The sequence below is a fragment of the Podarcis liolepis genome (genome assembly GCF_965112155.1).
Source record: "Podarcis liolepis genome assembly, chromosome: 9".
NCBI classification, from domain to species: Eukaryota; Metazoa; Chordata; class Lepidosauria; order Squamata; family Lacertidae; genus Podarcis; species Podarcis liolepis.
Window position 1 is genome coordinate 10,929,976 of NC_139564.1, and position 24,146 is coordinate 10,954,121.

A 24,146-nucleotide genomic window follows, 5' to 3' on the forward strand; every position below is an offset into this window, starting at 1 on the left:
GGCTGTGTGTGTGTGCGCATTTAAAAATAAAACCCAATCACACTGTCTTATCTGTAGGGGCACACCTGGCTCCAATTTGTTAAGTGTGGCTGCAGTCCTAGGATCAACCGTCTGAATGCATGGATAGATTTTTCCAAGCAGGGAAGAAATCCTGCTATCTTGTGCATGATGGGGGTCCCGATTCTTTGGCCCACTGGGTGATTGCCCAGTGATGCAGATGCCCAGCCCTCACCTTGCCAGATGAGAAAAAACTCTTAGATGTGTCAGGCAACATCTTCATCTCTGCCTCTTAGCTTTTTGGGCCTTTGTTTTCTTTTACTCGCGCCCCCCCCCCCAATATATCTGAAGCCTGCTATTTTTTGCTGATACTTAGCTACTGGGGCTTTTCACAACACAAGGGTAGTACATTACGTGCAGGATGCAGAATACATAGCACTTGGCTTTCTCTGCAATATATTGAAAAAATAAACATTGCAAACAATAGTAGTTTGGGCTTTTTGTTGCTGCTTGGGCCCTGTACAATGCCACATTAATTGCATAGCTGTCAGGCAAAAGCCTCTGCTAGCTTTCTGACATTTGCAAGGCAGTTCAGCGAGCAGCTGTTTCGAGGCCTCTCGTATTTATGTCACTTGAGGGCATCTGTAAGGTAGTGCTTCGTTGTGTAACGATTTAAAGCATAGTGCTTTGCGTCAACAAACGCCTTTTAGGATAACAGTTCCAGGGTGAGTGGTTGTTTCGGGATTACTGTGTGTGTTTTTAAAGTCTCAAGCCTACTATCTTTAAAGCCATTCATTCCAGATTGCTCCCGTTAAATTCAGGGTGGTGCTGTGGCTTAAACCACAGAGCCTAGGACTTGCCGATCAGAAGGTTGGCGCTTCGAATCCCCGCTACGGGATGAGCTCCCGTTGCTCGGTCTCTGCTCCTGCCAACCTAGCAGTTTGAAAACACGTCAAAGTGCAAGTAGATAAATAGGTACCGCTCTGGCGGAAAGGTAAACAGCGTTTCCATGCGCTGCTCTGGTTCATCAGAAGCGGCTTAGTCATGCTGGCCACATGACCCGGAAGCTGTATTCCGGCTCCTTCGACCAATGAAGCAAGATGAGCGCCGCAACCCCAGAGTCGGCCATGAGTGGACCTAATGGTCAGGAGTCCCTTTACCTTTACCTTTACTCCATAGTAATCACAGCTCCATGGACTCAAAACAACTCTTTTGAATTGCAAGAGGGGTGTCATCAAAACGAGAGGCTGCTGTGCAGGTATCAGGGCTGGAATCAGGCATAGCTCAGCAGCAAAAGCAATAAATCACTAGAGGCCAGTCAAGTTAAATTTTTATTCAAAGAAACAAACCACAGCTCAGGCCTAGTGCTTTCAACAATATTTCCAGGAGGAAAGTGAGGACTAAATTGCAATTAGCTGGCCTTGCCTGTCATTGACTCTGCAGATCATTGGCTCTGGGGCTTCTCTAGTCACCGACCTCTCTTTTTCCCGTCCTGACAGTCCCAAAAGGCACCAGCCCAGGTGGGTCACGTTCATTGGTTGGCAATGCAAGATAAAAGAGCCTTGTCTGTGGTGGCACCCTTTTGAGGCAGCTCCCAGTGCCTATTACAATGTGTCGGGATTCATCTGTAGTTCAGTTTTGTCATTTACTTAAGACATACCTGTTCACCTGGGTGTTCGGAACCTCCTGTGTAAACTTTTTGGGTGAGCAACCCGTGGCGTATACCAAATGTATATCCACTAACTGCTATATTGACCGCAGCTTGCATTGTTTGGGCTTTAATGGATCTGCTTTAAATCGTTTGGTCGTCGTCGTATTTCGCTCATTCGTTGTGTGAACCACTCTTTGATTGTTACTGAAGGACGCAAGACCAAGTATTCACAACTTTGAAATCTACCAAGCTTGTATTGGCATTTGTTCATTGCTCCCAATGATCTGGGTCAAACCGCAAATATTTAGAAACAGGCAATTTTCCATGGAATACAGAAAGCACTGGGATCTTCTCCCACCCCACCCCCCAAAGGAAAATGTTCTGCCCCACCTCACTGTTGCAGGTGTGGGGCAGGTGTTCCAAGATCCTTGAAGCCTGGATTTCACAGACAGTTACCCAGGTTTGAGAGAAGAGTGTTTGTTTATTTGAGGAGCAATGAAAACAAATTCACAGCAAACTGAAGTCTGGGATGAATAGGATTAGAACTAGTAATCCCCATCTAAACCATTCCCACCCAGCTAATCCCTTCCACTCTCAGCTCTCTTCCAACTGCACACAGACCAAATTTCTACCCCACCCCACGAGTGCCATTCCTTCAACCCCCTCCCTTTTACTTACCTGTGTTTTCCATACTCCCGACCTCCCCACATGAGGTCTGCATGATTGAATTCTGGGCTTAAACCAGAGTTTAAACTCCACATCAGCCATGAATTTACTACCTCTGCGTGGAAAAGGAGATAAGAATGCTCACATTTCCTTATGTTTGGCTTTCGTGTGTGTGTGTGTGTGTGTGTGTGAGAGAGAGAGAGAGAGAGAGAGAGAGAGAGAGAGAGAGAATCATAGAATCATAGACTTGGAAGAGACCACAAGGGCCATCGAGTCCAACCCCCTGCCAAGCAGGAAACACCATCAGAGCACTCCTGACATAATAGAGAGAATTGGGATGCACAAATGTATGATAATGAAGGGTAGAAATATCTTTGGATCCCTCCTTTTGTCAATAATAATAATAATAATAATAATAATAATAATAATAATTTGTATTTATACCCCACCCTCTCCAGCCAAGACCGGGCTCAGGGCAGCTAACACCAAGTATAAAAACAATTGATTAAAATACAACTTAAAAACAAGATTAAAATACAACATTAAAATGCAGCCTCATATCAGTAGAAACTCAAATCAAAAACTTTTTGGGGATGAAAACGTCAAATCTTTACAAGGCAAGAGTTTATTGACTTTGGCATGAAAAGTCCCAGTGCTTTTCAAATGCAGAAATTGTTAATGTAGTTTTTTTTTAAAAAAAATACATGTATACGTTTTTAAAAGGCCTAAGTAGCTTAGATGTACAAATTACCTTGTTACTTGGGAGCAGTGAAATTTGAAGCCACTTGTAAGTAGAAATGAGAAGAGGTGGGGGGGGTGAAGACAGTGTTGGGGAGGAGTGGAGGAAGTCTGTAAAACCCACGGACAAAGATGCTATTATTGGACTGCCCCCCCCCACATTAAAAGAAAAACTCCATGCAAGAAGAAAACTAGCATGTCAGGGGGGTAAGATTCAGGAACAGCCCATTCCCTGAGGTGCTCATTTTCTCCATCCAGGGTCTCTTAAAAAAAATGTAGAGGAGCATTAAAATCTGATGTTTCCGTCCTCTCCACCCTGCCTTGCTGCCTGCGCATGCCTTGTTTCTGTGGCATGTGTTGATAAGGCCAAAGGATTCAATTTTGCCTCTGCTGTAGCTGTTTAATTATCAGCCTCATTATAATTCCTTTATGAGCCTCTTAACACTCTGGGGTGTCTCATGAGCTTCTATACAGCTGATTTTGGAAAGTTGTTTATGACCTAAAATATTGATGTGGTACTTAAGAGTAGAATAATCAGATGCATGCATGTTCTAGTCCCCTGTGGGCACAGAATGCGAAGGAACTGTGAGAACATTCCTTTCTCTGTTCGCCTATGTAAAGAATGCTTGGGTTTTATGTTATTTGGTGTGGGGGTTTTCTACGTAGACTTACATTAATGCAGTGGCAAGGGGGAGAGGGGAGGAGTCCCCCCCCCCTCGCCACCACAGCTTAAGTATTTATTATGACTCTGCATCACACATGAGCGAGATCCACAGCTGGGAGAACTCTCTGAGGCACAGCTAATATATTTTTCTCCCTCTGTCTGCAAAAAAAGCAAAAAAAGCTGAGCGTTTTGGCTTCAAAACCTTAAACACAATTTGGTGCCCAATCAAAGATTTTAGCTAAGGCTGACAGATTGCTCCAGAACATAATAGCATTTTGCATATACATACATACATACATACATACATACATACATACATAAGATGTCACTGTGATTATGGCAGGAGTTTTTAAAATAGCCACTCGCCCAGGATGAATATGAAACGCCTGCAGGCGATCAAGCTTCCTTTGTAAGCTGGAAGACGGCTGGAGTTATTTTGTGTGTGTGTGTCTCCCAAGTCACTGAAATAACACAAGAGTCTTATCCGGCAGCCTTTCTCAACCTGTGGGTCCCCCGATGTTGTTGAACTACAACTCCCATCACCCCTAGCTAGCAAGGCCAGGGATCATGGGATTTGTAGTCCAACAACATCTGGGGACCCACAGGTTGAGAACCACTGGTTATGGCAACTTAAAAGATGGACAGGTATGCGTTTTTCATGTCGTCAGCCTAAAATCACTGGCATGGGCATGGTGCCTGCCACACCTGGGCAAAAGAGATTTACCTCCCTTGCACCTGTCCATACACAACCTTGATGTAGTGCAGGCATGCCAAACTCTCACATTTTTGCACTTCGCAGAGTCGCATTCTCTCTCTCTCTCTGCCTTCCTCCTCAGAGTGAAGGAAGCTGGCATGGACTCTGCAGCAGCCTCAAGCTCAAACCTCTCTTCCTGTCAAAGCACAGGTCATGCAGATCGCCTTGCGCCCTGTGGGTGGCGCATGCATGGCAACTGTGGGAAGGTCCATAGCTCAGTGACAGAGCATCTGTTTTGCGTGCCGAAGGTCCCAATTTCAGTCCCCAGCATCTCCAGGTAGGGCTGGGAGAGACTCACAGTGTAGTCCCTCAGTGCAGACAATACTGAACTAGATGGACCAGTGGTCTGTTTCAGTGTAAGGCAGACAGTGTTTGAAATTTGCCAGGTGCATTTTTGCACCTTGAAGAGAAGATTCCCTGGAAAAGACCCAGATGTTGGGAAAGATGGAGGGCAGAAGGAGAAGGGGACGACAGAGGACGAGGTGGTTGGATAGTGTTCTCGAAGCTACCAGCATGAGTTTGACCAAACTGTGGGAGGCAATGGAAGACAGGAGTGCCTGGCGTGCTCTGGTCCATGGGGTCACGAAGAGTCGGACACGACTAAACAACTAAAGAACAACAACAATTTTGCACCTGGCTTTTGACCACTTGCGACCAAGTGTGGATGCCAGGATGGCGCCTGACATTTCCACCACCTGGAGGTGGAATTCTGTTATATTTTATCTGCACAATCAGAACAAATTTCTGGAACCAAACTGCTTTTCCTGTGCAGCCTGAGCAGGAGCAGCCAACCTTAAGAAAAAGAGGTCGGAATAGGCCAATATATATGTGGACCGTCCCTGGATCAAGTGAATTTAATTCTTTTTAAGTTCTCAAGGCTCTTATCCCGGCTCAAGGTTGTCATCTGAACCAGCCAGGTGTTTAACTGAGAATCAATCACAGTCAGCCCATCCTTTGAAAAATAGGACTTGAGAGACATCTAGCCCCAAAATGACAACAGATTTTGACAACTGTAACTTTGATTTAAGGAGCAATTTGGTGACATATCTGAGTTTCTCACTGCCTTTACCCATTCAGCTACATCTGAACTCAATGGACTGTGGGTATGCTATCTGTGCTTTGATTTTTAAACCGGCTTCTAACTTGTTCAGCCAGGGCCCTTAACAGGGTTAACTGGAAGCCTGGGGAATATTTAATATTTCCAAGCACCCCCAGCTCTCTGCTTCCATTCATGCTTTTGAGAGCTTCCAAGGAGGTGGCAAGTGGGACAAGGGACAGGGACTTCTTGGTGGCTTCTCTCTTGTTACGAGACTCATTCCCTGGGGGAACCCACCAAACCCACAGGAGACTGGTTATGGGACCTGGCTTTTAAATGGGCAATTTCTGCTAGGTTGTGCAGCTGAGGAGGCGAAGGAGTGGGTTTCTGCTGTCTTCTTGTTTTGTTTTACTAGGATGGCTGCATGGATGTGATTTCTTTCTTTTTAATTGTCTCCTTCAACCTGTAAGCCGCTTTGGAGCCTTCGCATGATATTTATTATTTGTTTGTTGCATTCATGTCCCACCCTTTCCCCAAAGAAGCTCAAGGTCCATGGCTCCGCACCCTTTCACATTTAACCCTCACAACAACCCTGTGAGGTAGGTTAGGCTAGGAGGTGGTGAGTGGCCGAAGGTCACCCACTGAGCTTTGTGGCTGAGTGAGGATTCAAACCCAGGTCTCCTAGGTCCTAGTCCGACACTCTAACCACTGTGCCACACTGGCTGTCAGTGTGATAAAATGGAGTAGGTTTTAAATGTAGGTGCAGTTCTCGAACGTTTCTTTTTGGGGTTTTTTTAAAGGGGGAAATTATAGCAGTCAAATGACAACGTTTTGGAGGTCCCAAGTCACAAGGTGGTTAGATTGGTCTCAACTAGGGCCAGGGCCTTTTCAGTATTGGCCCTGACTTGGTGGAACACTCTGTCACAAGAGATTAGGGCCCTGCGGGACTTGACATCTTTCCGCAGGGCCTGCAAGACAGAGCTGTTCCGCCTGGCCTTTGGTTTGGACTCAGTCTGACCCTTATGTTTCCCTCCCCTTAGGGTTTTGATCTATGGGCTACTTTTAAAATGAGGCTGCATTTTAACCTGTATTTTAAATTGCCCCCCCCCCCGTGTTATGTTTTTACTGTAATTTTACTGGTGTTAGCCGCCTGGGGAGGGTGGGCTATAAATTAAAAATATTATTATTATTAATATTATTATTAAAATGGGCTTCTAAATAGCTTATAATTCAAGCCGTCCCAATACACATACAAATCAAGGCATCCTTTGCCCTGGAAAAAAAAACCCTTGGCTTTAATTTCCTTATTCCAAAGGGGGTGAAGAAAGCCGGATGTGAGCAGGCCCACAGGCCAAGAGGCACTCATCCAGTTGTGACTCAAGAGATTGTGCTCTGGGCGTCCTCTGGTTTCCTTTGGGAAAGCCACATTGGGTTGTCTCCAGTACCAGCCCTACTCAAGAGCAGACCCATTGAAGTTGATGGGCATGCATGTCTGTGGTTCTGCACCGAGCAGAACCTAGTTGGATGCAGCCCATTGCATTTGCCCTCAATCTTGCTCTCCTTTCTTAGCTGTGTAGTAATGGCAGTAATTGGCGTTTCTACCTAAAAGTCTTGGGAAACAACTGATATACACTCTGCCTTTCCCGGCTTAAATGCAGCAGTTCAGATTGGCAGTTCAAGACTAGGCATGTGGAGAAGCGGGAGGGAAAAGCATCTGTTTTTGATTGGACTTTGTCGTTGGAAATTCTTCATATTTGTTTGTCACATGGTGCTGTGTGTGTGTGTGTGTGTGTGTGTGTGTGTGTGTGTGTGTGTGTGTTTCTTTCTCCCTTTCCCTCCCGCTTCACAAGACTTGCAGGAATGTGCACACATGGTTCTTATCTTCCCCCCACCCCACCCCACCAGGAAAGGGGAAAGAAGGAAGAAAAAAACACCCTTCAGCTTTTTCTGCTGGTTAGTAATTTGTGACATGAGAACTGGTAGATGCATTAGTCACTTCTACTCCAAATAGAAATCTTAGCGGTTTGGAGGAAAAACCCTAAGGAAGGGAAATGGCCTTTTATGTCGTTTCTTGGCAGAAGTGGTGCTGTTACTGCTTGGAGTTTGAACTGACCTTTCTAGCCAAACAGTTCTGCCTCGGAGATCAGAGTTTGCTCTCCCTGCAGTGAGCGAGGTCGGATTGTCATGTTTGTGTCGGGGCTCTTTCGAAAAAACTGAGATATGGGGGCAGGGGGCGGGGAACACATCCACAAAGCTCCAGGCACCAAATGCTAAAGTGGAATCTCCTCTGTAGGATCTTTAAGTGGGAGAAGGGAATTTAAACACGTGGCCTTGTCTTTCTTTTCCCTCTGAAGCTCACCAAGGGTGTTCTGGTAGACTACAAAATAAAATAAAAAGATTCCTTCCAGTAGCACCTTAGAGACCAACTAAGTTTGTTACTGGTATGAGCTTTCGCGCGCATGCACACTTCTTCAGATAGACTAAATACCTCCTTTTTCTGCTGTATTTGGAGATCAAAACGCTTACTTATCTGAACGCAATCCCAGCAAGTTAAGTAAGCATCTTTTGAACCAGGGGGGTTGTTAACGCTGGATTGTAGCCGATGTTATCTCTACTCAGAGTAGACCGATCAAAATTTATGGGCATGGCTAACATAGGTCTATTTGTTTTATATGGGTTTCACGCTGAGCTGGACTTAATTAGGCACAACCCTCTGTTTCCCTTTTGCGGTATTTTCAGGCTGAGTCCTGCCCTCTGTTACAGTGCTTTCTGCCTCCCCACAAACTGGTGTTATGTGTTCAAGGCACTGATTTGGGGGGGGGAGCAGACATATGGTTTCCCCACCCCAACAATTTTTCTGCATTGCATGCGACCAGTATGGCACCTCTTGTTTCCCTTTCAAGATCACAGACAACGGCACAGGTGTGAGTCACTGGGGCACATTTCGTTCAAATAACAAGCTTACCTGTGCATCATGCCCCCCATATAAAAGCACACTCATCTATAGAAACAATTGCATATCTATTCTAAGATGTTCCTCATGCACAGGTTACACAACGTAAGCCTCCTCTGTTGGGGGAACAGCGTTGTCTGACGACGATACTCATAAACACTTACAGTGGTACCTCGGGTTAAGTACTTAATTTGTTCCGGAGGTCTGTTCTTAACCTGAAACTGTTCTTAACCTGAAGCACCACTTTAGCTAATGGGGCCTCCTGCTGCCGCCGCACCGGCGGAGCACGATTTCTGTTCTGATCCTGAAGCAAAGTTCTTAACCTGAAGCACTGTTTCTGGGTTAGCGGCGTATGTAACTTGAAGCGTATGTAACCCGAGGTACCACTGTATTCTGAATTTACTAGTCTACAATAGCCTCCCTAGTGAAAGCACAGCCGCTTTGCTGAAATGTTTTTCTTTTCTTTTTTTATAAGATATTTATTAAGATTTTCAAAGTATTACAAAATAAAAATGAAAAATAAAAAATAAAAAAATAAAAAATAAAAAAATGGTTAAAATCAACTCCATCTTTCCATTACTTATTTTTCATTAGCTTATTTCCCGGACCTCCTCACGCCTCCCTTTTTTGTATTCCAATTCGGTTTGTTGGTTCAGCAAATCCCTACCCTCTTTGTTTATCCTAGTCTTTAATTTTAAAATATTATGACATTAAGTTTTTACCTAAGTAATCCATTTTTCCTTATAATATTACAGCTGAAAACCGCTTAGTTTCTATCCAACATCATTCTAACATTCATCAATTTTACAATATTTCTGTAGATAGTCTTTAAATTTCTTCCAATCTTCTTCCACCGACTCTTCTCCCTGGTCTCGGATTCTGCCAGTCATTTCCGCCAGTTCCATGTAGTCCATCAGAAATGTTTTTCAAAAGCAAGCACACCTCTGAATTCAGATGCAAGAGTGGTTCTATCAGTTACAGATGGGAGGACATCCATACACTGTACAATCCCCACTTCGCTTCCCGCCAACAGCAGTTGGCTCACAACATTTGCCATAAGCGAGTAAATTGTTCTAGCAGGTTTTCTTCAAGCTGCATGTCTTAAAAGGAGAAGAATAAGCCTACAGCTTTCAAGATTTGTTTGGCAGGGGGGAAAGCTTTGGAGGGAGAGAAAAGGGTTCCTTGGAGAGGAGAACTTAAATCAAATCATGAGCTTGCCGTTTTGGTTGTTACTTATTGTGCTCCCTGGCTGGCTTGGTAAACTTTGTCTATGTGGCGTCTTTTAAAATTAGTACAAGCCAGAGAGGGATCCAGGAAAAGCAGCGTTGCTTGACAAGCAGACAAACCCAGCGTGGAGGTCTTTGGGGGTGGAAAAAGAGCCTTGAAAACTGACCAGCACATCTGCCATAAGAACGTAACAGGAGTTTGCAGGATCAGGCCAATGGCCTTTCAAGTTCAGCATCCTATTCTCGCAGTGGCCATGCCGATGCCCCAATGGGAAGCCTGAAAGCAAGATTTGAGTGTTGCAGCTGCCCTCTCCCCTGTCTTCAAGGGTCCACTGCCTCCGACAGATGGCGTAAAACATAACCATTGTGGGTAGTAGCCACTAGTAGCCACAACTGTCTTGCTGAGCCTCAGTGGAGCAAGGAATTCCTGAAGAAGACTGTTACTGAGGAAGCAAGGCTTCCCTGTACGGAAGCCATGCCAAACCTTCCTCAGCAAGGCTTGTTCTTCCGTTAAAGCCTCGAAATGCTTCCCACCTTGAGCAGAAGCAAATTCTCTTACAGTACTGTTTCTTGTTTGATGAAAGCCTGGGATTGGGAAATCCCCTGAGCTTCTTGGCTGTGAACCCAGTATCCTCAAACACATCCAAGATTGATATATTATTTCATCCTGTTTGAAATGCTGCCAGTGATATAAAGGTTTGCTGCAATCGTTCGAATAAGAAATAAAATCTCATTTCAATTCTGGGCCCTGGCTTTGACTAGTCCACAGGAGAATGGTATTTTTCCAAGGGAGGAGCAGTTGATAGGAACACCCATCTGCAAGCACTTGTTGTACTGATACAGTAAACTTGCTTGTAAATAGCCACTTGCCTAGTCATCTGTGATGAGCTGGAATTTCCTCCAGGGGAGTAGGCAAGGGCTAGTTGTGTAAATTGGAAGGCACATGAGTCTTTGGTTTCAAACTGTTTGGTTACTCCACAAATGACTTACGTGTAAATAGTAAAAAAGAAAGAAAGGGAAAAAACGGTTTCTGAGTTGGTAGCTTGTGTAGACATTTTTGGAAGGCAGACCAATAATGTCCTCCTAAGGCTCCATCGTGACCTTTAAGATTGACTTACGTGGAGCTGAGGCCAGAATTTTATTTGTTTATTTGGTTTGATTTCTGTACAACCCAAGGAGCCCCGGGCAATAAACACATCCATAAAATATTTCATTTCATTATTCCTTTCTAAATTCTAAATGTTAGACGTGAAGGGCAGCGTTAACATTTATGGCGGTCATTAACAAGACTAGAGTTTGCACAAGTTGCTCCGAATAATTGTATCTCGCCAGAGAGAAAAATGTGAGTCAAGCTAATGGGTTTCCCCCCTTTACTTTTTCCTGAGACTGGAAATAGTCTTCTGTGTTGCTTCCCTGCCATGGTTTGGATCTGAGCCTTGGGGCTGTGTGGGAAGGGGGGAGAGGAAAAGCCTCTTTTCTCTTTGAGCCAGAAGAATTCTGCGCTCTCCTCCTTCTCCTCCTCCAAGGCCTGCTGAAGGACAGCGGATGACTTAGGGCACAGTTTCGGCGCTTCAATTTTATTAGCTCTGGTTAGCAGAGCCCGGCTTGGTTTATAAATAGCAGCCCACAGTGGAGATGGCAATTCCAGAAGTGGCTGCCCGTCACATGGCAAACTTTCCTTCTGCACTTTTTGGGTGGTTGCGAGGGAAATGCTTATTCCCCTGGCCTCTCACTTTTATCCTCCTGGAATGACGTTCTTTCTGTTGTATTTCTACCCCATGCCCTGTTCATTCCTCTCTATATTTTCTTCTGTGAACCGCCCTGAGACCTCCGGGTATGGGGTGGTATATAAATCCAATTAATAATAATAATATATATGTGTGTGTAATAGATAGGTAGAAAATGCAGTGCCAGATTTAGGGTGTCGTGGAGGGTTTTCCTGTACAGTGGTACCTCTGGTTACGAACGGGATCCATTCCGGAGGCCCGTTCGCAATATGAAAAGAACGCAACCCGCAGGGGTGTGTCTGCGCATGCGCAGGTTGCAATACGCCTCTTCTGCACATGCGTGTGACATCATTTTGTGCGTCTGCACATGTGCGAACGGCAAAACCCGGAAGTAACCCTTTCCGGTACTTCCGGGTCGCCGCGGGACGTAACGTGAAAGAACATAACATGAAGGGGATGTAACATGAGGTATGACTGTACAGGGCACTTGAACCAAAGCGCCACAAAATTGAGAAGATCCATGATAGAGAAGATCCATTTGGGGGTGCCAGTTTTTCACCTCCCCCAGAGCACCATATTACCAAAGATTACCAAAGTCCGCCCCCAAACAAACATATATAGGCACACACACTGTGAATGGGAAAGGAATCCACGCATTGGACTGTAGTGTGCCCTCAATATCAATGGGGCTGCCCCAAATTTCAAAATGGATAGTACAGACCCCTGATAGTTTAGATCAACCTTCTTCAACCTGGGATTAAAGCTCCCTTCAGGCTCCAGGGCAGGGCAAAGTCTGGTTTAAACAGTGCAATGCAGCTAATTACAACTAGTTGTGCCCAAATGGCTACTAGCCATCCCTCCCCGCCCCCGGACAGTCTTTTGTCAAAAGAAGTTGGTATAACATAACATATTATGTGAAGAGTGCTGGAACTTAAGCTTTTACAAGCCCCATATGTGACATGTTCTGCATAAGTTTTATTGATTTTTTAATCTCTGTTTGATTGATTTTAAGCTGTGCTTTATGTGTAGTTGTGTTCTCAGTTTTACCTGTATCTTACTGATAATTTCAGAAATGCACACAGCTTGGAGAATTTGGAGATTTACACAGCTTGCACATCTTTCTAAATAAATAAAATTAAACGTGCCAATTTTGGCCAAACCAGTTGTTTGGAGACCCCTCTCTCATTCGCAGTGTTCCAATTCCCAGAGTGGTTTAACAGTCAATCCTTCCCAGGGAACTCTGGGAATTGTAGCTCTCTGAGGGGAATAGGTGTCTCCTAACAAGTCTCAGCACCCTTAACAAACTACACTTCCCAGAATTCATTGGAGTAAGCCATGGCTGTATAAAGTAGTATGATAGTTATTTAAATGCAAAGAGGAGATGGGGCCCTAGACAGGCCCGTCCATCTCTAGTCTGACTCTGTGTAAGGAAACTTTTTCTCTTTCCGTACAGCTTTATCTTTTTATTCCTGAGAAGCAGGGTGCTAATCAGTATTTTTAAAAGGTGATTATTATTTTTTTAAAAAGAAGATTTACTTATGTTTGAGAGACTTTAATATTGCCCTCTATGAAACAGAGTATTTGGGAACCTAGAAGCTGCCTGTTCTTGCTGTTTATTGCAAACAAATCTCATCTTTCTTCCAAAGAACTCTAGTTTCTGCATCTAAATGTATTTGAAAGAAATGTATTTGAAAGAAAGCTACATATGTTTATTTCAATGGAGGATGCATTTACGTGATGTGACATGATGGTGTGATATCGGTGGCCGTGGTTGCTTCTCATTGATAAGCAATGATAAAGCCAACTCTATAAAAACCTTGACATGTTTCTTCTTTGGCATTTCAGAACGATGATCTCCGAAACCTGTCCCTCTCGGGCCACGTCGGTTTTGACAGCCTCCCCGATCAGCTGGTCAACAAGTCAACCTCGCAGGGTTTCTGCTTCAACATCCTTTGTGTTGGTAAGTGATGATAATGGGCTTCTGAACAAAGAGATTATCTGCATGTCCTTCCCGGATGCAACATGCAGGGCGAACAATATAAAATCCCTCCTGCCTGGTGGTACCTAGCGTGTAAGACACGAAGCATCACAGGGAATCTTTTAAATGGAAATGCTCAGCTTTTTGTGCAGGTTTCTCCACACCCCCCACCAAAAAAAGTCTGAAAACCAGCAAAGCATTTGGAACCTCACGTGTTTAAAATTGAAACTAAACTGGGAAATGATGTTGGATGCTTAGCTGGTGTTTCCTGGATTTTTGGAAACCTGGGCAAAAGTTTGTTCTCCCTCAGTTAAAATTGCAAATGTACCAGATGTCAATGGGAAAATGATGCATAGACACTGGGGAGCTATAGCCTAGTTGCCACTGAGCATTGCACCCTGTACATAAGAACATCCAGTACTGGCATTTAGGTGTCTGCTTAAGCACCTGGTGTCAGGACACAAGAAGAACAGTGTCCTGTTCTTAATTGTTCGGCTGCCAGGTGCCTCTGGGAATTCTGCAAGCAGAACCTGAGTACAACAGCTCTCTCCCCACATCTGAATCCAAGTGACTGGTATACAGAGGCATAACACTTCGAACAGTGGTGGCAATTCATAGCCATCGTGGCTCGTAGCTACTTCTCCATGACAGACCTACACTTTCCCCGGTCATTCAGGGCTAAGGAATGGGGCCATGCCATTCACACGAGGTGTGTAAATGTGGAGCTCCCACACTCTGCCCTGTAAGGAGCAAACGATTGTTGACACGAATGCGAATACACCTTCTGAAGCATGGAGAATTATGTAGCTAGCACTGGGGGAGAATTCGAGTGGGAAGTACAAAATACTCTGCATTGACACAACCGTTTCAAACGCCCAGACTTTATAAGGGAACTCCACTGTATCCTTCCGTTTCCTTGCACTGAATTACGCCATTGCCCATATATTGGCAAAGAAAGTGCAGAAATTTTTTAAAAAATAAATAGTATTTTCTAGTACCTTAGGTAAATGGCTTAGAGATTTATTTATTTCTTTAATTATTAAGTGGTCTATAAATTTTGTAAGAAAAATAAACAAGCCAATGCTGCAAGGCAAGTTGATAGAACTGGAAATATACATATGTCAAATTGTGCTTCTTCCTCACCCCAGTGAATTCCTCACAAACTTTGTTGTTGTTTAGTCGTTTAGTCATGTCCGACTCTTCGTGACCCCATGGACCAGAGCACGCCAGGCACTCCTGTCTTCCACTGCCTCCCGCAGTTTGGTCAGACTCATGTTCGTAGCTTCGAGAACACTGTCCAACCATCTCGTCCTCTGTCGTCCCCTTCTCCTTGTGCCCTCCATCTTTCCCAACATCAGGGTCTTTATCAGGGAGTCTTCTCTTCCCATGAGGTGGCCAAAGTATTGGAGCCTCAGCTTCAGGATCTGTCCTTCCAGTGAGCACTCAGGGCTGATTTCCTTAAGAATGGATACGTTTGATCTTCTTGCAGTCCATGGGACTCTCAAGAGTCGCCTCCAGCACCATAACTCAAAAGCATAAATTCTTTGGCGATCAGCCTTCTTTATGGTCCAGCTCTCACTTCCATACATCACTACTGGGAAAACCATAGCTTTAACTATACGGACCTTTGTTGGTAAGGTGATGTCTCTGCTTTTTAAGATGCTGTCTAGGTTTGCCATTGCCTTTCTCCCAAGGAGCAGGCGTCTTTTAATTTTGTGACTGCTGTCACCAACTTACAAACTTACGTAGCACCAAATTGCAGCCCTAGAGAAACTCTCAAGCAAATGTCCCCAAAGACTGGAAGCCTTGCTCAGCCGCCCCTCTGGCTCCTGAGATTTCAGCAGGGAATTCAGTCACGCTCCCATATTTTTGTAAACATGAGGACTAGAAACTTGAGTTTCTTTTCATTTTTTTTAACAAAAAGGAAGCTCAGCAGGCTGATAGCTGCAGTTTGCATCCCTTCTCATTGCATTGCTTTGCTTTCTCCGCGATCTAGTGGGAATTGTGGCATCCACACATAGCCTCTCTTCTGAGCCTGCGTACAGGGTGAACTGTCCTCAAGGTTACAGCCAAAGTCATCCGGAGTCAAATTTTATCCGTGGAATGCAAAAGGCCGCTGCCTCTTCTTTGCTCTCCCATGAGGATTAGTGTTTTCATATCCATCAAATTAAAACAACGAGGAAAAGAGATGTCGTCAAAACCGCAGCAAGCTGTTGAACAAAGTGGTTTGAGCTTCTAGAGGCTGGAGCGATGTTGTTTCCCTGAGACCTTTCCTATTTGCATCCCCTGAAAGGCATTTCTGTGCGTCCTCAAAACGAAACCATTGATCTCTGCACTTCGCTTGGCAGGGCTGAGCTATTCCCGTTGCTGCCTGTTTATATGAAATCCGGTTTTGTTTTTACAATGAAACTTTAGCAGGCAGCTTCGCTGTTCCTTTTAAAAGAGAAAATATTGACTGGGGGTTTTATTGCACCGCTGTTGTTTTTTTTTAAAAAAGAAAAGGAACGTGACTTGCATCCACAGCTGGTTTAAGAACATAAGGAAAGCCTGCTGGGTCAGGGCAGCATCCTTCTCTCACAGTGGACGACCAGGTGCCTTATGGGAATATCTCAAGCAGCACCTGAATGGAACAGCCCTCCACAAGTGGAAGACGTCAGGCAGAAAAATACAAGAGAAGATGAAGAAATTAGAAAATAATGTACTACGGCACTGACAAAATAGGATTTGTATTTGTACATACTGGACTTGGTGATCACCTGAAAAGCTACTTTTTAATATATCATGTCACCAAGTTGATTTCGACATTATGAGAAGCTCTCCTCAATACCAGCAATTGGCAGTCAAAAGCCCTGGAGATAGTGTATGCTTGGCCGTGATGGCTGGGAGCCACTGGCAGCCTTCTCCTCTATGAGATGTGTGGTCTTACGCAGTTGAACTTTTTGTTTGTTTGTTTTTTAAAATTTTTTATTGATTTTACAATTTTTTATACACAATACAAACAAATAAAAAGACAAACAAACATGTATAATTTCGTAACCTTTTTTTCATAAACCTTGCTTCTCGGACTCCCCCAAACCTCCCCTTTCTGCATCCAAAATTTAAAAATTATTTCAGCAAATCCTAACTTTAATCTTCTCAAATATATTCCTTCATCGTTCTTTTCTTTAACTTAATCTTTTATCGCTGTAATCTCCTTATCTTTCTAAAGAACCTCAACATTTTAACATTCATCAATTTTATAATATTTCTTAAGATAGATTTTAAATTTCTTCCAATCTTCTTCCGCCGTCTCTTTCCCCTGGTCACGGATTCTGCCAGTCATTTCAGCCAATGTCATATAGTCCATCACCTTCATCTGCCATTCTTCCAGAGTGGGTAGATCTTGTGTCTTCCAATACTTTGCAATGAGAATTCTTGCTGCTGTTGTGGCATACAGAAAGAATGTCCTATCTTTCTTTGACACCAATGCAGTTAAACTTTTTGTGCCCTTGCCAAAACCTCTGTGCCGATGCCTTTTTTGCAGGAAATATGCGGCAGTTAATAATTTAACCAGTGGAAGGTCCCACTTGCCACAAAAAGGAAAGGCCAACCCCAGTTGTGTTGCTTCTCTTTGCTTCCTGTTAGAGTAACATACCCAAACCAAAATGACCTTAAAAAATATATGATTAAATGTGCCCATAAACTCCCAGCCCCGCCGATTTAAATTTAGCCTTTCTCTATTAAATTCTGGGCCCTCCCACCCATTTCCAGCTAAACCAATTAAGGTTGAAACCCAGTGCTAATTGGCAGGTGTATATTTTTCCTGCTAAATGAAAATAAGAAATAGCATGCTTCTGGGGTGAGCTTCTGTTGCTGGGTCCCTGCTCTTGCCAACCTAGCAGTTCGAAAGCATGTCAAAGTGCAAATAGATAAATACCGCTCCGGCAGGAAGGTAAACGGCGTTTCCGTGCACTGCTCTGGTTCGCCAGAAGCGGCTTAGTTATGCTGGCCACATGACCCGGAAGCTGTACGCTGGCTCCCTTGGCCAATAAAGTGAGATGAGCGCCGCAACCTCAGAGTTGGCCACAACTGGACCTAATGGTCAGGGGTCCCTTTACCTTTACCTATAATTGCATTAGCTGTTGGCGGGGGCTGTTGCATCACACTGTTGATTCATGTTAAGAATGTGTTCTACTAAGACCCCTAGATCCATTTTAACGTGCTGAGTTTTGTAAGTGCTACAAAAACAATGTTGGCATGTTGTTCTTAATAGATTTCCCAAAGTTCTCTCTCTCTCTCTCTCTCTCTCTCTCTCTCTCTCTCTCTCTCTCTGTGTGTGTGTGTGTGTGTGTCAGTGCTGGTCCAGGACTAGCTTCTAGTAGTTGTAGACTTCTGATCTGATGTAACTTTTGGCTGCAATTTTAATTGAGAACTGATGAAATAGGTCTTGCAGATTTTTGAAGCAATGCAAACCTGTGTATAGCTCACAAATAGCTCAGTCCCAAGGAATTCTGACTCTCACTTGCATTAACAATAGCAGCAATAAAATGCCAGGTCTAGTATTTGAAACAAGCTCCTGAGCTCAGAATCCCGTGAGTGTACATGCTGCCTTCAGTGTTAGCCCAACTCAGAGTAGACCCCAGTGAAGTTCAAAAACATGAATAGCTTCATGTCCATCAATTTCACTGGGTCTGCTCCAATTAGGACTCAAACCTACGACTTTTGCTCTTTACTCCCGTTGGTCAACGTAAGAGTCCTGGTAAAAAAATGAAGTAGCTTCTGCAAGCCTGAAGTTTGCCCAGCTTTGACCTCTTTGCAAAGTTAGGATTTGATCTATAAATTACTTAATCTAGCAGACCATGGAGTCTCATTCCTAAGCAATGCTTGCCTTGCCCCATTCCTGTAACTTTGGAATTCTAATGTCTCATTTAAGCAAAATATCCTTGATTTGGAGGCCAGGAAGAAAGTCATTGGTAGGCTAAAGGTAGTGGCTGTGGGCTTCTCAGACTCCTAACCTGAATGTGGTCCTTTTCAGGGGAAACGGGCATTGGCAAATCGACGCTCATGGACACCCTGTTCAACACAAAGTTTGAAAGTGACCCAGCCACTCACAACGAGCCTGGCGTGCGGTTGAAAGCAAGGAGTTACGAACTTCAGGAGAGCAACGTCCGCCTGAAGCTGACGATCGTTGACACGGTGGGATTTGGAGACCAGATCAACAAAGATGACAGGTTAGCATCAAGGCTGCTCCAGACTATTCTTTGAAGGGCCAAGCGCTTTGCAGAGTAGAGAGAAATCGCACGTGTAAGCTTTCCTCATGCTGGAAGGTTTTGGTGGAAAGTTTACATGTTCAATTTGCCTCTTGATCTGCAGGGTGAAATGTGGTATGCTTTTCAAACATGTGATTTCTCCCCAAGTGCCTTTTGAGGTGGGAAAAGCCCTCTGTGAGAAAGATACTATGACACAGACAACTTTTGACTCATCCATTTGGGGCAGCGGCAGACTCAGATTTAAGTGGAACAATGGATGTGATGTGTCTTACCTTTGCACATTAGTCTTTGAAACTCCCTCCGTAGAGAAGCTGGACTAGCAGGTGAAGCCTTTGTCGTCCAAGCAGGCTTTTGGCCATTGATTGCTTTTTAATTAAAAGGGTTGGTGCTGTGTTTCATTGTAACTGTTGGTATGTTTTAAAACACATCCTATATATGTATATAATTTTGATTCTATCCATTTTGGGTTTTTTGACTGTTGGTTTTTCTATGTTTCCAGCTGTTCTTATCTGTAAGCCAAAGAGTCCTGTCAGGGAAAATGGTGTGCTTTCAGTAAATATATAGTAATATCAGTGCCCCATTCACACTATACATTTAAAAGACAGGCATGACTTTCCCCAGAGAATTATGGGATGTGTAGTTTATTAAGACCACTCCGGCGGGAAGGTAAACGGCGTTTCCGTGCGCTGCTCTGGTTCGCCAGAAGCGGCTTAGTCATGCTGGCCACATGACCTGGAAGCTGCACGCCGGCTCCCTCGGCCAATAAAGCGAGATGAGCACCACAACCCCAGAGTCGGCCACGACTGGACCTAATGGTCAGGGGTCCCTTTACCTTCTACTAGTTTATGAAGGGTGTCGAGACTTATTAGCAGACCCCTCTTTGCCCACTACAACTCCCAGAGCAGTTTAACCAGTGCTATTTTTCTAGAAAAAGAGGGGCCGGAACTCACCACGAATTCCTCCCTTGATCTCCTATAACGGCAATGGTGTCTACCTGAGAGGTGCTGGAACTAAGTTCTGGCTTGGGGAGGGGGAAGCCCTGAGTTTAGCAATCCTCCTTCCCAGGGAACTCTGGGAATTGTAGTTCTCTGAGGGAGAATAAGGGTCCCCTAACAACTCTCTTGCATTTTTAGCAAACCACAGTTCCCAGGATTCTTTGGGAGGAAGCCATGTCTGCTTAAAGTGGTATGATACTGCTTTAAATGTGCAGATGGGGCTTTAGGTTTCAAACCTTGCTGGGAATCTCAGCCCTCCTTGCTGAACTCTCCTCTCCCTTCATCAAGCCTGGATGTGTGTGTAGTGTGTGTGTGTGTGTGTGTGTGTGTGTGTGTGTGTGTGTGTACGTACAGACACACTGAAACAGCTCTTGTTTTTTGAAGTGGCACATATGTGCACAAACCAAGGGGGAAAGGACTTCTAAAATGAAAAGCCCGCCCCCCCCCACCCTCCGAGGAGCAGGTGTTCCATATGGAAATGTGTTGCCACTTTGTCTCCTGAACCGCTTTGCATCTGATTTAATTCAGCCAGAGCCAGAAGCATTGTCTCCCCTCATCTGTCAAGACCTCCTTTGTTCAAGGGTGTACAGCAGGGCTCACGCTATGACCCGCAACGTGAATGGGAGAGCCGTTACCTCTCTGCGCCTTGTCACAATCGGGCGCTTGTCCCAAACGATCGCAAGTTAAGCATCGCGGCTGCAATTAGTCTCCTGCCCTGGCCTGGCTCGTTTTAGTGATTTACAAGGGGGTTCTTCTCTCTAAGCCCAGAGCAGGAAGAGCTCTAAGACGTCAACGCTGATTGCTTACAATGCGCACTGTTGACGGAGACCACTTGTGGAGCATATGCGTTGTCTCCGGTTTCTGAAGAAGGCAGGTCTGGGAGGAAAAGATCAGGATCACAAGACGCATCTCGTTTCAAGACTTTCCTTTGTCTTTTCCAGTTTTATGCATGCTGGTGGGTCTTCTCCGGCCATGCAGCTTGATTACCCAGGGCTGCGTTCGGTACCCGTGTTTGTCACAAGGTCAGCCATCGATGGGTTTCTCTTTCCGGCAGCACGAGACATTCCCATCAGTGATGTCAGGGCTAGCAATATTTTAGAGCGGAACTTTCCAAACTTGTGACACGCTTTTTAGACATGCATCATTTTGCGACACAGTCATTCAGTTTTACTAGCAAATTGGACCTTTAAAGCCCTAAACGGCCTCGGCCCAGTATACCCCACCCATCGTTCAGCCCAGACACTGAGGTCCAGCTCTGAGGGCCTTCTGGCAGTTCCCTCCCTGCGAGAAGTGAGGTTACAGGGAACCAAGCAGAGGGCCTTCTCGGTGGTGGCACCCGCCCTGTGGAACGCCCTCCCTTCAGATGTCAAGGAAATAAACAACTATCTAAGGCTGCATGTTTGGTATGAATCAGGGACTGGATAAAACTGGAAAAGGAAGAAGCATTGGACTTAGAAGGCCATGAAAATAGATTTGAATGGCATGGGAAAGGAAACGTGTTTGATTTTTTTATCGCTTATTATTACTATTATTATTATTATTATTATTATTATTATTATTATTATTATTATTATGTTGGGAGCTGCCCAGAGTGCCTGGGGAAACCCATCCCAATGGGTGGGGTATAAATAAATAAATTATTTATTATTATTTTAAGCTAACTCCTTTCCAGCCCCCGGGAGGAGCGCGGGAAACATTTGCGTGACACACCTACACACTGCAGCCAACACACTTAATGGGTCGTGACACACAGTTTGGAAAGCTCTCTTTTAGAGGATTTGTATTCCAGTTGGAGAATGCTTGAAATGTAAGGTGCTGAGGGGAATCTATGCATAACAAGCTTTCTTAACCTGCATAGATCATAATGCAGCGCTACTGGCCTCCTAATATGTGACCAATACATGATCAAGTATATGGAACCGGTGAAGAGAGGCAAAATAATCAGACTAAACACTGACTTTTGTTTTGTCTTTTGTTCATTTTTACAATTCTGGGGATTTCCCTCCTGGTGTTTGTTATTTATGATGTAGAATCATAGAATCATAGAGTTGGAATAGACCACAAGGGCCATCGAGTCCAACCCCCTGCCAAGCAGGAAACACCATCAGAGCACTCCTGACATATGGTTGTCAAGCCTCTGCTTAAAGACCTCCAAAGAAGGAGACTCCACCACACTCCTTGGCAGCAAATTCCACTGTCAAACAGCTCTCACTGTCAGGAAGTTCTTCCTAATGTTTCTAATGTGTAGCCTTACCTTCTACGAAATCAATATATACATTTTAAAATCATAATCAAGTAAACGAGCAAGGGGATTTTCAGTTGCATAGTAGTCACAAGTGACATGGGTGAGCCACTCCCACAGGTGGTGAGCCTCGCCAAAACATTTCTTGAAACAATTCATTTCAGTGTTTGCATGTTACCTGAAACCCGGAATATGTTGTTTGAATGGCTATGTCTCTTATTATCTCCTTTTAAAAACCAGTTTAGCTGGCAGTTTAGCTATTTCCACACAGGAAACCCAAGAATGCTTAAGTTCGTTTTAAACTAGTTTTGGGAACGCGTGTTGTAGCTGAACTTTAAAAGCCTTCAGTTTGCTGACTGCGCTTTATCTGGCGGCAAAGCTATTTTAATGACTTCATCTAAACTTTCCTAAATAGGAAATAAGCTTTAGCAAGGAATTCTTGGAATGTGTGGCTTGTGAGGAAGAATTTCAAGGATGCCTGCTTTTTAACCCATTCTGAAAGTGAGGCATCTTGGCTTCCATAAAGGCGGGTGAGATACCACAGCTGCCACAGCACATGGAAGGAGAGAAGGGTATAGTGCAGTCCCTGGCACCATTGCCATGGTTGCATATTGAGGCCTCCATTCACCCACACGGTTCCTTATCCTCACAACCATCCCGTGAGGTTGGTTATGCTGAAAACGCAGTGGCTGGCCCAGAGGTCACGCACCTCACCCCACTCGTAATCTGTGAGGAACCTCAGGCCCAAATGTGACCCTCCAGGACTCTGTATCTGGCCTTCAAGACTCGTCTCAGTCCAAAACTCTCCCCAGGCCTGCGCTGTCCCCTCCCTGGGGTTTTCTGCCTGGTTTAATTGCGTCCTTCAACTCCTCTCTTCCCGGGATGCAAGACAGAGTGTGTGTGCATAAAACGGGTCGGCAAAGTTTTTGGGCCGATTCACGGTCCCGCAGACGCCGCGGTGGGCCAGAACGCGCACACATGCGCAAATGCTCCTTCCGGCGCTGAGGAGGTGTGCACAACTTCCAGTTGGCTGCAGGAGCTTCCTGCAGCCAGTGGGAAGCCACCCAAGTTGCGGAAGGCAGTCCCCCGCTCCGCTCCATGCCAGTTTAGTGTGGTGCACGGGAGCCAACCAAGTGGGTGGCAAGGGTCCATGGGCAAGTTAAACGACCCTTGTGGGACACTTGTGGCCCATGGGTCTTCGGTTGCCGACCCCTGGCATAAAACTAGACAACTGTATAAAGGGGTGTGGGTGAGTGTATGTATGTATGTATGTATATATAGATACAGTGGTACCTCAGGTTAAGAACTTAATTCGTCCTGCAGGTCTGTTCTTAACCTGAAACTGTTCTTAACCTGAGGTACCACTTTAGCTAATGGGGCCTCCCACTGCTGCCGCACGATTTCTGTTCTCATCCTGAAGCAAAGTTCTTAACCCCAGGTACTATTTCTGGGTTAGTGGAGTCTGTAACCTGAAGCGTCTGTAACCCGAGGTACCACTGTATAAATATAGATGATGATGATGACGATGACGATGACAATGATAATTTATTTATTATTTATACCCCGCCCACCTGGCTGGGTTTCCCAGCCACTCTGGGCAGCTTCCAACAAAGCATTAAAATACAGTGGTCTGTCAAACATTAAAAGCTTCCCTAAACAGGGCTGCCTTCAGATGTCTTCTAAAAGTCTGGTAGTTGTTGTTCTCTTTGACATCTGGTGGGAGGGCGTTCCACAGGGCGGGTGCCACTACCAAGAAGGCCCTGTGCCTGGTTCCCTGTAACTTGGCTTCTCTCAGTGAGGGAACCGCCAGAAGGCCCTCGGCGCTGGACCTCAGTGTCTGGGCAGAATGATGGGGGTGGAGACGCTCCTTCAGATAGATAGATATTCATTGCTGCACCCATTTATGCCTCTGGCCCCACCACGGGCAAAGTCACCCAGAAGGGAATGTGTCACTTGTTCCGAAAAAGCTCCCCACCCACCCACTTGCTGCAATGACTGCACCATGCATGCTCCCTCTGGAAAGAATATCTGATTGCAGAGCTGGGGAAGAAACCCAGGAGAGTTGCAACGGGCAAACCTAGGCTATGTTCAAGTCTGAGGTGCTGGCGGTAAGAGCACCGACAAGGAGAGCAATTGTGCTCGTGGCTACAGGAACTTTGAAGCACCGCCTTTATGCCATAGAAACAAAGCAATACAGTTATCTCTAGAACATGTGGGCAAAGGGACAAAGAACTGGAGAGTCGGGGAACAAACCGCAGAGTTTCTGAGAC

The 24,146-nt window shown here is 45.0% G+C and overlaps 1 protein-coding gene across 11 annotated transcripts in view; it reads left to right on the top strand.

Moving 5' to 3' along the window:
* Positions 1-24,146, top strand: part of SEPTIN11 (septin 11) — a 110,284-nt gene that overhangs the window by 34,449 nt on the left and 51,689 nt on the right. For all 11 annotated transcript variants that reach the window (XR_014515564.1, XR_014515565.1, XR_014515566.1 and 8 more), the window contains exons 2-3: positions 13,258-13,372; positions 18,405-18,600. Coding sequence is in view for 8 of the 11 variants with exons in the window: in XM_083458867.1 (XP_083314993.1) it covers positions 13,258-13,372; positions 18,405-18,600 (311 nt within the window). In the remaining 3 variants the exon portion in view is untranslated. The remainder of the gene's footprint in view (positions 1-13,257; positions 13,373-18,404; positions 18,601-24,146) is intronic.